The 14,675-nt window shown below is 50.5% G+C and overlaps 1 protein-coding gene across 1 annotated transcript; it reads right to left on the bottom strand.

The window, feature by feature from the left end:
- Window positions 1-1,518: 1,518 nt before the first annotated feature.
- On the bottom strand, window positions 1,519-14,453 carry LOC141953142 (cholesterol 7-desaturase nvd-like). The gene is made up of 7 exons (XM_074891472.1): window positions 14,138-14,453; window positions 10,237-10,425; window positions 7,641-7,819; window positions 6,052-6,177; window positions 5,675-5,794; window positions 3,695-3,871; window positions 1,519-1,680 (listed from the first exon to the last, which is right to left on the bottom strand). The coding sequence occupies exons 1-7, from the start codon at window positions 14,451-14,453 to the stop codon at window positions 1,519-1,521; spliced, it is 1,269 nt and encodes a 422-aa protein (XP_074747573.1).
- Window positions 14,454-14,675: the final 222 nt, after the last annotated feature.

Genomic DNA, 14,675 nt, shown 5'->3' with positions numbered 1-14,675 from the left:
CAGGTGAGCCTGGTCAGGGCCACTGAGACGTACTAGTGCTCTCAGGTCCCCAAGAGGCTCAGGCTGTTGGGCAATGCTTCTTGTCCAAGCTCCTGCTATCTCAAGTTCCTTGCTGGAGATTCCCTGTGGCTCCTGGAGCAGGACAGCATGGGCCAGCTGCAGAATCACTTCTCCCCTGCAAGAACACCCCACGAAACAGTGAAGAACAACAAACCATGAACTTGAGATCAGTTTTTAAAAAAATTTAATAGGGAAATATTGACAGTGCAATAGCCAGATGTGAGTGGTAAAGGCACAGCTTACATCTGGGATGCTGCCAGGGTGGGTGATGGACTCTGCACTGGCGGAGGGCTGCGATGGCACGTTCCTGGTCCTGCTCTGGATTAATGGTGAAGGAGGAACCAGAAGTCTCAGCAAAGTGCAGAATTCACAAGACACAAGCAAGCACACAGCGCATGAGAACGGCAGCTACCAGCCTCCTTGGAAAGCTCCTGGATTTGAGCATTTGCTATTGCTGGCTTGTGGCATAGAGTAACTGCCAGAGTCCTAACTATACAAGGCAGGCTCTGCCTACGGAGATTACAGGTTTCTCCAGGGTATGCAGCAAGGCAGAATTTAGCCCTTTCATACAGAGCATGTAGGCACAAAGCACAGGAGAGTCTAGACCAGTTTTTGTCAGATTTGCAGCCTAGTCTCCATGTGTTAGCTTCATTTCTGATCGCAGTGACAGTGATACCTATGGTCTTGCCATGAAACACAAATTTTTACAGCCAACCATGTACCCAAGCTATTGCTGGAATCCAGGGGCTACCAAAGCAGGATCTTATTCACATCCTTGACCTGCAGAGTTGTTGTCAGTCCAAGTGGTTTGGTCACCAGGATAGTCCCTCTTCTTCCCAACTAGGTGCAATAGCTCCATAAGGAATTGACTCATGCAAGAGCTCAGCAGGCTTGAGGAAGCCCACAGGTATGGTAAGGATATGGTGGGAAGCTAAAACCCATGCTGCCCTGCTTGCTGCCAGAGAGAGGAAGGCAGCATACATCTGTGGGCTCTGCAGTCACACCTCGGATGCCATGCAGACATCGGCCAAGGCTCCCCTGGAGAGCTGAACCCTGCCCCAGCCAAGGCGGTGATGCAGAAGCAACAGCGGGCCTGGCTGGGAAAGGACATTTCGGGCAATAAAAGACCACATGAAAAGCTTTTTGTATAACTACTCAAACTGATAGCAGCAGCGAGAGGCAAGGGCACTTTAAAGACAGTTCTGGCAATCTTAAATTCATGCTCAGCTCATACGTTGCAGCACAGGTACAAGAGCAAGCATGTTACACCCTTTGGACTCCATTGCCCTGAGCATAGAAGGTAAAAGCGGATCGCCAGGGCTCAGGCTCTGCTCCCTGTGCCAGGGCCAGTATTTGTTATATTGATCATGCCTGCCCAGCACCACTGCCCACCAGCCCAGGGTGGGCAGGAGCCACCTGAGAGCCTCTGGCCACCTTCTGCAGCCAGCAGCAAGGTCCTCACCAGTCCAGGCCCTCCTTCTGCACTGGGAGCCTTGTGCTCTTCTCGCTGTAGAACTGGGCGTACCAGCGACGGTGCTTCTGGATGCTGGAGTCCTCTCTGACCAGCAGTGGCTTGGGCAGATACTGTTTGTTATTCCAGATGGTCATATCACGCTCAAACTGGGGGAAGAAGAACGGTCCTATTCAGGTGGCGAAGCTGAACCAGCAGTTTTGTGCGTGCTACCTGCACACTAGATTTACCTGTCAGCATTTCTCCCAACTGGCCAGTGTGGAACAGCTCATGCTTGGTAACTTGTAACACTACAGCTCTGCCCACAGTTAACAGATGTTTAGCCCATTGTAGCTCCCAAACAAGAAGCCACTTACATCTTAGACTGCCCCTGCCGTAGGAGATACTAAAAATAAATAGATGTGTGTAGGTAGGAGTTGCTCCACCTGAGATTTTTGATTCGTTGGGTAGCTCCAGCCAACCAGGTCTTTATAAACTAAGCATCTGCATCTTAAACTCTGCTCAGACACACGTGCAGTAAGATTATGGAGTTTTCCTTTGTGAACAAGTCTCTGCAGAAATGAGTGCTGCTCATTCACATTAGTAAGATGCAAAATATTAAGCCAGCATTTACACAGTACAGGCTAACACAGCTAAGTTCTATTTGGGGTAGGTTTTTGGCATCTGAAAAATCTTCTTTTGACAATTTTTACTGTAATGCCAGTGAAACCCTCTCTGGTCAGCCCAAGCAGTTTCCAAGCTTTAACCCCTGACAGAAGGGAATGACATGAACTCTCTTGACTGCTTGAAAGGGAATTACAGGGATGATGGAGTCAGATTTTTCTTGGTAGTGCCAGCTGGTATAATGAGAAGTAACAACCACACATTTCAGGTTGAGAAGTTCAAAATGGACATTAAAAATAAAAACTAACAATATGGGTAGAGCAATAATGGAATGGGTCACCCAAGGAGCTTGAGAAATCACAGAATGGTTTGGGTTGGAAGGCACCTTAAAGATCATCTAGTCCCAACTCCCCTGCCACGGGCAGGGACACCTTCCACTAGCTCAGGTTACCCAAAGCCCTGTCCAACCTGGCCTTGAACCCTTCCAGGGAGGGGGCAGCCACAGCTTCTCTGGGCAACCTGTGCCAGGGCCTCACCACCATCACAGGGAAGAATTTCTTCCTTACATCTAACCTAAATCTGCCCTCTGTCAGTTTAAAACCATTACCCCTCGTCCTGTCCCTACACTTCCTGATAAAGAGTCCCTCCCCACCTTTCCTGTAGCCCCCTTTAAGTGTTGAAAGGCTGCTCTAAGGTCTCCCCAGAGCCTTCTCTTCTCCAGCTGAATCCCCCCAACTCTCTCAGCCTGTCCTCACAGGGGAGGTGCTCCAGCCCCCCGAGCACCTTTGTGGCCTCCTCTGGCCCCGCTTGAGCAGGTCCGTATCCTTCTGATGTTGGTGCCCCCAGAGCTGGACACAGCACTGCACGGGAGGGGCTCACGAGAGCGGAGTAGAGGGGGAGAATCCCCTCCCTCAACCTGCTGGTCACATTCTCTTGATGCAGCCCAGAATGTGGGGGCATTCTCCAAAGGAGGAGGCCTTCAAGGCCATGCTTGACCTGAATTTGGCAATAGTCTTGCTCCAACTGGGATATTGAACTGGGGGCCTCCAGAGGGACCTTTCACCACTTCCATGAATTCCAGTGGTAAGGACCTGGAAAACCTCTGTCAGGAGGGGCAAGAGTTGCCAAATCTCATGATAATTTAACAACAGGAGGATTTCTTGGCACAGTTCTCAGCAAAGGAGGATGATCTTAAAGCACCTGCCTGGGATGCTGAAAATCTGGATGCAGTTATTAGTTCACTCAAAGACTTCCTGCAGTTTGGGAGAGGTTGCCTCATCCTTGGATAGGTTGAGAGTTCCTCATCCACAGGAGAGGGATAGCGCCTCTGCCACCATCAACACATGACCCACTGCAGAGACCCTCTTTACTAAACCTCTAGTTTAGTTCTTTGGGCTACTACAAATGAAAGATCGCACCAAGCACTGAAAGGATCTTGCCCACGAAGGCTTTGCTTTCACATATATCTAAGCCCATGTGGGCAACTGCTCTCAATCTCACATCTCCTAGCCACCAAGCTCCAGGGGACAATGTTTAGCTGCTGTTCTTCGGAGGCCTTACCTGTATGCACTCTGCTCTCAGGATGAACTTGGGGATTATGGCCGGAATGTTCTTCTGGTAGTAGATTTTGTGAACAACATTCTGCAGGAGAGGCTCCAGGGGAGTCACCGTCTGCAGGATGATCCCTTGGCCCAGGAAAGCGTGTTCAAAGATCAGGAAAACCAGGCCTGGCCCCACCTGCAGAGCAACAGAGCACACTCAGGGGAAAGTCCTCAGTGGTCCAGCCCTCTGGTACAGCAGCTCTCACAGCTTGAGATCTGCTTGAGATGTCTCCTAGACTGTGCTCAAGGCCCCCTTTACTCCATCTTTTCATCAGATGATATGCACAAAGTCAAGCTCTGTCAGGGCCGTGAGTCACAGACCACTTGCCAACTGTTAATGCTCCCCAGGCCAGGGGAAATCCAGCAGAGCCATGCAGCCTGTGTTGGCCTGGGAAGATGGGTCAGGGCTGGATGGCTCTGCTCTGGGCCCACGGGAATTCATGAGGGTTTACAGTGTTCTACTGGTCCCAAACAGTTTAAAATCTAATCTCCTAGGAAATGCTTCCAAATTTTCACTTGATCTTGTTCATTACTGAATTACCTTCAGGTCAACAACCTTACTGGATTGTTGACACCAGTCCTGGGCTCTGAGCTCAGTACTAGTGATTGAAACATGGTAGGGAGGTAATACAACATCCCTGCTCCTGCTCTGTCTTTCTCCTTTGCAGCTACAACAGTCACGATAGGTTTTAGCTGAAATCAGGTTCAACCTCTGATCTTGCATGACATGAAGTACTTGTTCTGTGCTCTTTGACGTGCCCCCAGACACACAGATACATGGTCGTACACTTGGTTCTTCGAAGCATTGCAGATATTTCTGGGATTTTTGGCTACTTTATTTACTACTCCTTTAATGTTTGGTCGGGTACAAACTCTTTGTAAGGTTATTTTAATGTCTTTTTTCTCCTGTTCATTGATATCAGTGCTAAATAGTACAGATCTAAGAATTAAACAGAGATACAATCAACATCCACTTAGTGATAATTCCCTAATTACACTGAGATCTATCCCTTATCAGAGTTTTGTATCATGACTTGTTTTGCTGTTCTGAATTTGTAATACGGGAATAGGTCAAATGCCTTCAAAAATGTATGAGAACAAAGTTAATAGTTTTATCAGGCAAGCTTAGCATTTCATCAAAAAAACCCCAAACCCACAACTAAAAATGAAAGTGAGAATATCTAGTTCCCATTGATTCATGTTTAGTGGCATTATTTCTATTTTCCTTTAATTCTTTATCAATTTGTGTCAACTTTTTATTATCTCACTCAGGGCTGATCTTGGGCTACAAGACATGCTGTTTCTGATTTTTTGAAAGTGGAGAGGGGAAAGACAAGCGTGGTTAATAAACATGTTTCCAAAAGAAAAAAACCAAAACCACCAGAAAATAAGAAAATAATGAGCAAACTTTTAATTTCAGGAGGAGCTCTTGACCTTAGTATGAATTTATTTCTTTAGCATAAATGTTCATAAATTGACAAATCTTTGTGCTTTCCAGAAAGCTGTTTGAAAAGCCCTGAGTTTTTTGGATCACACAGATCACCAGCCTCAAAATGTTTCTCACTGTACTGAGTGCTTGCTACACCTTTCCCGGGCATGTTTGCCATGGACTGGAAAGGTCCACACTTCAGTATTGTAAAGTGCTGGGACAATGTGGTGTGAAGATCCCTTGGGATTGTCACCAGCGTTTTCTCACGTACTAGCTTTTTTTTTTTTTTTTAAGTTGTTTTGTGGGCACAGCAGCCCCTATGAACCCTTCCTTCTCTCTGTGCTGCCCAGCCATGGAGCAGCCCAATGCCAGTGTGTAGTTTTGACCCACGTGTCTGATGCACTTGGCAGGGAAAGCTACACTGGGCAGGATGGGCAAGGACTCGCTTAGACTTTGGGGTGACAAAGCCCTTCAGCTTGGGGTGCTGGTGGTCACCAGCACAGGACATACCTGCCTGACTGAAACCGTCAGATCCATCAAGGAGACGTGTTTCCCAAAGACGGTTGCGCTGTGTTGAACCAGCAGCCGGGAGCAATGCTCGTTGGGTTCCAGCTCCGGCCACCACTCAGCCTGGAGGGGTGAAGAAGGGTCAGCTCAGTCCAAGAGATGGAGAGTACAGGCTGAGGGGAGGTAGCAGTAGGATGGTGAGGAACATCTAGAGATGAGCACAGATGAGGGAACCTCAGAGACACGGAAAACAGACTGGACCTGAAGATGGGGGGATGCAGCAGAGGGGGTGAGGTGCGACTGATGATTTGAGACAGAAAGGAGACCTGGTTTGAAAGACTTTGACCTCCTCACGGCTAAGAGGGGAGCTAGGGTCTTACCTTCCAGATGTGCTTCATAAAATCCCACAGCTTGGACCTTGTGTATCTCAGATCGGATCCGCCCAGAATACCTGGCCCATGGAGAAAAGCCAGGTGAGCCGAGTCAGCCGCATTCTCGGGGATTTCCTGCCATTGGGGAACAATTTGCCATTGGCAAGAGCTGCCTTGGGTGTGAGCTGCCTGTACCTCATAGCAGTGTTGCAACAGCAGCAGCGTGACGGCGGTACAGCCCAGGGCACAGCAGAGATGCTCACACCAAGAGGCAACGGAGTGTGTGGAGGAAGAGGCCTCAGCACAGACTGACCTGGGACCTGTTCTTAACTAGTGTATAGGAATAATTTAAACATGAAGTTCAGAAAATTGAGAGTTCATTTTAAGCTCAAAGAAGTCTATGCACGTTAACTTCTGGAGCTGCATGACCTGGGACTCCAAGTAAGTCCTTCCTTTGGCCATGTAAGAAATGTAAGAAATAAAGCATTTTTGTGCTTGTGCTCCTAGACTAGTTTTCACATACTTTTAAACCTTTAAACTCCACCAGCCTACCCACAATATGTCACTTTTAGAGATTTGTTACTCAGATACACCAGCTTTCCACCAGTTTGGCAAGTAGCACAGACTGGCCCCAGTATAGACCTGTGTACAGTGGCTTGCACTGAAAAGCAGACATGAAATAAATATTACTATCTCCTCAATCTCCCAAATTCTCCCTGCTTTTCACAACTCCTCTGCACACTCTCAGAGCTGCATCTCCTGTGTCTCATGCACCTTCTTAATTTCTTCTAATAATTCTCCATTCCCTTCTATTCCACCCACCTTAGTCGTGATTTAGTCAGCAGGCAGGTGCTGCCTTTAGAGGGAAGTGCGCTCTAGATTAAGGGTCATTTTTGTCACTGACTTTTACAGACAGAAGTGTTCTGCTCAGTGGCACGCATAAAAAAATCTCCCAAGGACCTCCAGAGATTGCCCAGTTTCAAAACTGCTGCTGCTTCCCATCGCTGTCCCGGAGGAGCCTCCACCCACGGCCAACCCCTCCTCCCTCCAAGGACCACAGCCAACAGTCCCTTCTGTTTAGCGCGATGAAATGGTTCCCCTTTTCTGGACTCATTTCCACTGAGAGGCGATGGAGGCAACAGCCATTTTGTTCTCCGTGGCACATTTGTCAGCGTATGATGGTGATTATGAAGATTAACAGCAAAATAACTGCGCGCTTTCATTTCGGTGATCGATGAATTGAAAAGCCTCCTGACACTAAGTACCGCAATTCTTGGAAAATCTTTTTTTAAATTACATCAGTTATAAGTCAAAGCAAATTAACAGATTCCTTTTAAGTACCCAGAACATCTGTTCTCTACTTGAGAAGCTCACGATCCGTGTTTGGGGAACATATGCCGTATTTTCGGTATACGGCGCAGGGATGTATTTCTAGGTCTGAGCTTTGCCAGCAGCAGCGATGACTGAGAGCAGGCAGAGCCTGGTTAACTGGGAGGAGCTGTCTCTGAATGGGTAAACTGGGAGGAGATGTCCCTGAACTGGACTATAGGAGAGGACCCAGGTGTGGACGTGCCCCATGGAGGGACAGGGCTCCCTACCTGGATGTGAGCATCAATGAAGTGCTCTGTCTGCCCACGGAACACCCACTCTCCGGTAACAATCTCACGCTGCTCGGGCACTGCCCACGTTGGACCGATCCCCTCGCAGTGGTACCAGAGCAGCAGCATCCCATTCACCTCGCAGGACGGCCAGGTCCGCACCCTCGCAAATTCTGGCACTGCAGAGGACAGAAAGGAATTGGTTAAAAGTGGCATCTCCGAGGCTGAAGCTGGCGCTAAGATTCCTCAACCACGGCTCAGAGATCATCTTTATGGGAGGTATTCATGTGGCACACTCTCTGGTGACACTTTCCAGCTTTCAGGCTGTTGAAGAAGGACAACAGCTTCTGAATATCACAGAAGAGGGTTTGCTTAAATCAGTTTTAATTCAGTTGGGTGTTCTGCATATGTTTTTCAAGGAAGCAACATGGCTGGCTGCTCTGCAGCCTCTTCCACTACTCTTAAAACTGTTCAGATAAGTCGTTGTCTGCTGCATCAACGGACCCTCCTCAAAAGCTAAAAGGAGATGCTTTAAGTTAAAGATGTGCAGAGAGTAAAATCCATCTCTACCTCTCGAGTTCATGTCATTCTGTTACAATACTGCAGTATCATGAGTGGCATTAAGAATATATCTGCACTCCTTCCAGTGAAATGAATTTTGGCATTTATATTTACTCAATTGACAGAAAATGTAGCTTCCAGCTGGACTGGAAGGCTTTTGACTTCATTACTTTTTTTTTTTTTTCTAATTTGCAAACAAGCACAGAGGATAGCGCTTCCTTGTTATTCAGCCTTGTACAGTCATGTGGGAGGTGAAATAATAGGAGAAATTATGTTTCTCTTTTAGTCAATGAATATCAGAGGGGGCAGGAGGAGACCATCACTGCAATTTCTGATCAAAAAAATCTGGTGTTTTGGGTGGGATACACTTCATTGAATTTTAAAGAGGGCTTCATCTGCCCCCACGCAGACATAAAAGACCTTTAAGATCATCGAGTCCAACCATTAACCTCACACTGCCAAGGCCACCAATAAACCATGTCCCTAAGTGCCACATCTACACGTTTTTTTAAATACCTCCAGGGATGGTGACTCAACCACTTCCCTGGGCAGCCTGTTCCCATGCTTGACAACCTTTTCGGCGAGGAAATTTTTCCTAATATCCAATCTAAGCCTCCCCTAGTGCAACTTGAGGGTGTTTCCTCTCATCCTATCACTTGTTCCTTGGCTCAAGAGACTCATCCCCCCTCTCTGCAACCTCCTCTCAGGGAGTTGTAGAGGGCCATGAGGTCTCCCCTCAGCCTCCTCTTCTCCAGACTAAACCCCCCCAGTTCCCTCAGCCGCTCCCCATCAGACCTGTGCTCCAGACCCTGCACCAGCTTCACCTAGCACCACGTTGGGCGCTGTGGCTCGGCTTGGCTCTTGGTCCCCTGCAAGCCCGGTGCTGGAGGAGCTGCTCATCCGAGCTCTCCAAAATCCCTCTCTGTCAAAGTGACCTGCATGAGCACAGATGGCTTTTAAATCTGTTTAAATCAGCCTGACCCATTTGGGCTGTATAGGAGCAGGGCAGCTGTCTGCAGTTTCATTCTTTTAATAACTACGGATAACAATGACTCTGAGTACAGCCATTTCAGATGAAACAATGCATTCTGGCAAGCATTTGCATATGTCCAGAATATTCATTCTCATTTTTGTGTTCATTTGAGCGCAGCTCCTGACTGAGTATGTATGGGGAAAAAAATACAGCATTAATCTTTTTTCTGAAAATAACACACACACACACAAAAGGAATTGCTGTTTGGTGAGATCTATAAATTGTTTATCTTATTCCATATAGATGGAATGTTTCTTTCACTTTGGGAAAAATAATCTGTTAGTAGAAAGACTGACTTTTGCTGCTAATCAGTGTTTTCATTGCTGTCCCAATCAATTCCAAACAGAGAAAGTTGAACTTTTCAGGAAAATAACTAAGAAGCACAAGCCAAAGCAAAACTCAAGGTAAGTCTGTTTACTGGTTCCGGCCACATCTAGAATTGGTGATTTAAACTAATTAGTGCAGCCAGATCAAGTAATTGTTACATGTGAACTTTAAGTAAGATCCCCTTCCTTCACAGTCAATGCAAACCATGTCTAGAGCTCTCCTGGATTCCAACCAAAAGTTCCCTTCAGGCTTTAAAAGAAGAAAAAATTGCCATTGAGGGATTATTCTATCATGCTAATGCAACAGTTTTAAGCACTGACATGGTATAAACTGTCACTATAAGAGTACAGAATCATTCCTGAAATCCAGTAGCACTTCAGATCCATCCCTGCTGGTGCAGTGGACAACTCAAAGTTAAAAATCTTTTATGCCCTACTTGCTGAATGCAGGAGTTGCAGGACTATTACAAGAAAGAAGGGAGGTTATTTAACTAAAGTCCCAGTTATCATCAGGAACATTAAGCCCCAACACGGACAACCCAGGAGGACAATTAGGGTGCTGCATGAAATAGGGGAGCAGGAAGGAGGGTGAATTATTATAAAGACCACTTTTCCTTAATGAAGTGGCTTTTAATGAGGACACAGATGCTTTCTGTGGATCTGGGGCATGTTTCACCTTTTTCAGCGTAGGGGATGTGGGTGCATTTTCCGTCTTCTCCTTGAAACTGCCAGCCGTGAAAGGGGCATTCGATGCAATTGCCCACGACGCGCCCACCGGCAGTGAGGTTAGCCCCAAGGTGAGGGCAGTAAGCGTCGACCACATAGGCTTGGCCATCCTGGGTGCGAAACGCGGCGAGCTGTTCCCCTGCAGAAATACAAGATTATGAAGTTGTAAGAACAACATCCCCAGATGAGGGAGGGTCAGGGACACATTGCTCGGCCCATTCTGCACAGGCAGCACCCACTGGTGCTCTTACCCAACCTTGCAGGCATCTGCCCGTGCAAAGACATGCAGAAATATCCTGCTAAAAATTAATACTGGAAGTATTCTTTCCTTTCTAGTGGAAGACCGGTGGCAGGACAGGAATAGGGCTGCTCCGGAGAAGTTATTTAACCACGAGATGGCACCAGGCAGCTGCCAGCGCCGGGGCCGGAGCTGCTGCCCAGGGCTGCGGGCAGGAGAACCGCGCCGGGCAGGCTGCAGGCAGGAGGCTTTTGCTGCCTGCAAAAAGGGCCTTGCAAAATTGGGATGGCAGCTGCTATAGCAAATGCACAGGGTGTGGTGGCTGTCAGCTCCCTGCCCGCGTTTAAAAGCCGTCCCAGGGCAGGGAGCCAGCCCGTCGCACCCTGGCTTTCCCATGCAGCACGTTGGCACCCTGCAGAGCCAGGCAGCTGCCCAGAGTCCCAGGGGGGTGCTGGAGCGCAGAAACGTGCCTGCTGGGGGGCACTGCCTTGCTCCAGGCAGGGGGGAGTGTAATTTCTCCTGGTCATCTCTAAACCCTCATGACTTTGACCCTCAGCCCCGGTTTTTGAGCTCTCAGAGACCATTGCAGCTGCAGGATGAAAGGTGCCTTCACAAAAATGTTGAGATATTTAGGATGCTTCCCCTGCTAAGGGAGAGATACACAGAGAAGAGTGATAGCTGCATTTAAAGAGTGCTCTGTTGCTGTCCCTTTGCCCAAGAGGTTAAAGAGCAGAGCACACAGGCACATACATTTCAGGAATCTCTGGTAATGGTAGCTGGAAGGAGAAGTGCTTCATCTATTTGCTTTCACAGAATCACAGAATCATCTCAGTTGGAAGGGACCTTGAAGATCATCCAGTCCAACCTTTAACGCAGCACTGACAGATCCCAACTCCACCAGATCCCTCAGCGCTGTGTCGACCCGACTCTTGAACACCTCCACCACCTCCCTGGGCAGCCGATTCCAGCACCTGACTACCCGTGCTGTAAAGAAATGCTTCCTAATATCCAGTCTAAACCTTCCCTGGTGCAACTTGAGGCCATTACCTCTTGTCCTATCACTTATTACTTGATTAAAGAGACTCATCCCCCATCTCTGCACCCTCCTTTCAGGGAGTTGCAGAGGGCCATGAGGTCTCCCCTCAGCCTCCTCCAGACTAAACCCCCCCAGTTCCCTCAGCCGCTCCCCATCAGACCTGTGCTCCAGACCCTGCACCAGCTCCGTTGCCCTTCTCTGGACACGCTCGAGTCATTCAATGGCCTTTTTGGAGTGAGGGGCCCAAATTTTGAACTCCAAGAGCCGTCCACACTACAGCTCAGCAGCAAATCCTTCCTCGGGCAGGGCCGGACAGGTGCTGCGAGCCAGAGCACTGACACCTCCTCGGCAAAAGCGAGTTTTCTGATGAAGTGAAGGGAAGCCCCCGACTCTGGTGTGCCCCGTGCAAGGAGCGGAGAGTCGGTTCAAGAGTGGCTGGGGCCATGTTGCCCTGGCACTCAGACTTGCTTTCTCCATCACTGGACCTGATCCCTTGTGCTCCCTGAAGCAATGCGAGGAAAGGGGGAAGGCAGGGAAAGGGTTTCTGCCTGTTGTTGGAAGTGTTGCAGGTTCACCAGAAGCAGGAGCCATGTGGGAACACAGGAGCAGCATTGGATGGGTCAGACCAGAGCACTTGGAGCCCAGCGGAATCCCAGCCACATGTCCCACAGAGCAGCCCTGCAGCCTGGTGCTTTGCCCACCAAAGTTTTAAGATGGTTTTACTCCAAGAAGGCCTCGCCTTTCCTTCATACAAGCAGTCTGGAGCTCTTCTGCCTTGAAGATCTGAAGCAGTGCCCATGGCCCAACCCTTGATGGGCTATCCAAAAACCTCACTCAGGACTCCTGAGTGAGTGCTGCTTTTGCCTCCAGCCTTTGCACTCTGGAGCCAGCAGAGAAGCTGATCTTTGCTCTGGCTTGTGCATCAAATCTGATGTCTCTTCACTTGGGAGGACAGTACCCTGGCCTGAGATATACTGAAAACCTCTGTTGCAGGTGACTATTAGAGCGTTAACAGCCACATGCTGATGTTTTCCTATTAAATTAGACTATTTCTTTTATGGAAAACAAACAGCAAATGTAGCAAGAATAGCACATGGGACATAAAGAGCCCCAAGGCCATTGTGCAGTTCTGGGCACCTGGCTCAGAGGACCCCTCTGGGCTTTCCTGCACAGGACCCTCACTGGGGTCTGCATCTTCCCCACAGCAAGCACCTGGACAGCAGTGCTGCACGGTGCCCCCTAGCTCTTACCCCACTTCCACAATCTCAGGAGAGAATGAGGCTTTCCTGCATGCTCAGTGCCATGTTTTGGAAGGTGTCCCATCGCAGAGGATGAGTCTTGCAGGCACTGAGTCAAGTGATTTTTAATCTTTCTTCTCCTCTGGCTCACTGCCTCTGGAGCAGGGCTGCATTTCCAGGCTATGCTCACAGACTCCAAAATAAATTACACATCCACAAACCTGGAGGCTACAGGTTGTTTAACTGTCTTATTTACTGATAATCTTCCTGGCACTGGTACACTACTGTCACTCTGCCACCAGAAGTGATTTTACCTGCATGTTTCAGCCAGACCCAGAGGACTGAGTGCCAGGAACCAGGCTTCAGGCAGACAACCAAAGGGAGTCGTAACAGGCTGGTGGGGCCTCTCTAGGACGTGTATATTGGATTACTTAGGCCCCATTATACAAAAAGAAACCAAACCCAAACAACTTCAGAGAAGAGGATGGCTCTTGAAGATAGAAACCTCCTCACACTTTCACCACTGAATCTGAGAGGTTTCAATGCAGAAACATCCCTTCTGATGACGAAGGCACCAGTACAAGTCCAAAACCATCTTCAAGGAGAAAGGACCCTAGAAAAGCACCACACCCCTCTGGATGTGGCTGTGAAGCCTCATCCTGATCTTCCCAGGACATGAGGAGCTGCAGGTGGCGATGCCTTGGAGAAGAGCCCAGGCAGCGAGATGCTCTGATGTCCCAGCAAGGAGCCCAGAGAGTGGAGCCCTGCACACTCTCAAGGAGCCTGTGCCATGATGTCCCCAGCGCCCCAGAGGGATACTCAATGCCCATGCAAAATCCCAGGCTGTGACACCCTTAGTGCCCCTATGTGGGTGCTGGCCTGACTGCCCTGGAAGGGATGCCCAGGCAGAGTTGTCTCAGTGCCGTAGCAGAGCCCCCAGGCAGGGATGCCCAGGCAGGGATGCCCTGGAAGGGATGCCCTGCACGCTAGCAAGGAGCCTGGGCTCCTGCAGTGCCCCAACATAGGTGCTGGTTTGGATACCCCTGTGCCCCAGCAGGATGCCCAGGCTGGAGTGCTCCAGCGCCCTGGTGAGGATGTCTGTGTGAGGATGTCCCAGTGTGGATGTGCGGGCAGGGGACGTCCCTGTGCCCCAGCAGGAATGTCCGGGCAGGGATGCCCTGTTTCCCTGGCAGGGACGTTGTCCAGGATTCCCCAGTACCCCAGCGGGGATGCCCGGGCAGGGATGCCCTGCACGTCGGCCAGGATCCCGAGACTCTTCTTCCCCGTTGCCCGGGACGGGTCGGGGACGCCCGTCGGGGATGCGGCGGCTGGCACTCACCGAGCAGGGCGAGGCTGCGGACGGCACCGCGGGGCAGCTGCGCGGAGTCGAGCAGGCGGTACCAGCCGTTGGGGTAGGGCGGCGGGAGGGCGCCGGGGCGGCGGGCGCGGCGGGCAGTTTGCCTCGGGACCAGCCCGGGGGCCGGCAGGTAGCCCACCTGCCCGGGGCCGCGCCGCAGCGCCAGCGGCCGGGAGCAGCCCAGCAGCAGCAGGACGACGAGGAGGAGGAGGAGGAGGAGGAGGAGGAGGAGGAAGAGCAGAGCCCCGCGCCCCGGCCCCGCCGCCAGCAGCGCCGCGCCGCACCACTCGCTCCCCATAGCGCGCCCGGCCCCGCCGCCGCCGCCCCTTATAGCGCGGCCGCGCCCGCCCGGGGAGGCGCTCCCTGCGCGGGGGGGCGGGACGGGGGGGGGACACGAGACTCCGCACCCCGGGAACCCCCTGAGCACCCCCGGCTGGCTCCCGGTCCGCGGCGGTGGGAGCGCGGGCGGATCCCCCCTGCCCGGCCCCGGGGGCTCTGGGGAGAGGGTCGGGGGCGAGGG

This window comes from Strix uralensis, chromosome 21, assembly GCF_047716275.1.
Source record: "Strix uralensis isolate ZFMK-TIS-50842 chromosome 21, bStrUra1, whole genome shotgun sequence".
NCBI classification, from domain to species: Eukaryota; Metazoa; Chordata; class Aves; order Strigiformes; family Strigidae; genus Strix; species Strix uralensis.
This window is presented reverse-complemented; position numbering and strand designations above follow the sequence as displayed.

What these genes read in the sequence shown, in the direction of transcription:
- LOC141953142 (XM_074891472.1), bottom strand. Translation starts at nt 14,453, where the DNA reads ATGGGGAGCGAGTGGTGCGGCGCGGCGCTGCTGGCGGCGGGGCCGGGG. An exon ending in CCGCAGCCTCGCCCTGCTCG is followed by an intron (nt 10,426 to 14,137) that starts GTGAGTGCCAGC and finishes GTATTTCTGCAG; the next exon opens with GGGAACAGCTCGCCGCGTTT. An exon ending in TGAGAGCAGAGTGCATACAG is followed by an intron (nt 1,681 to 3,694) that starts GTAAGGCCTCCG and finishes TTCTTCCCCCAG; the next exon opens with TTTGAGCGTGATATGACCAT.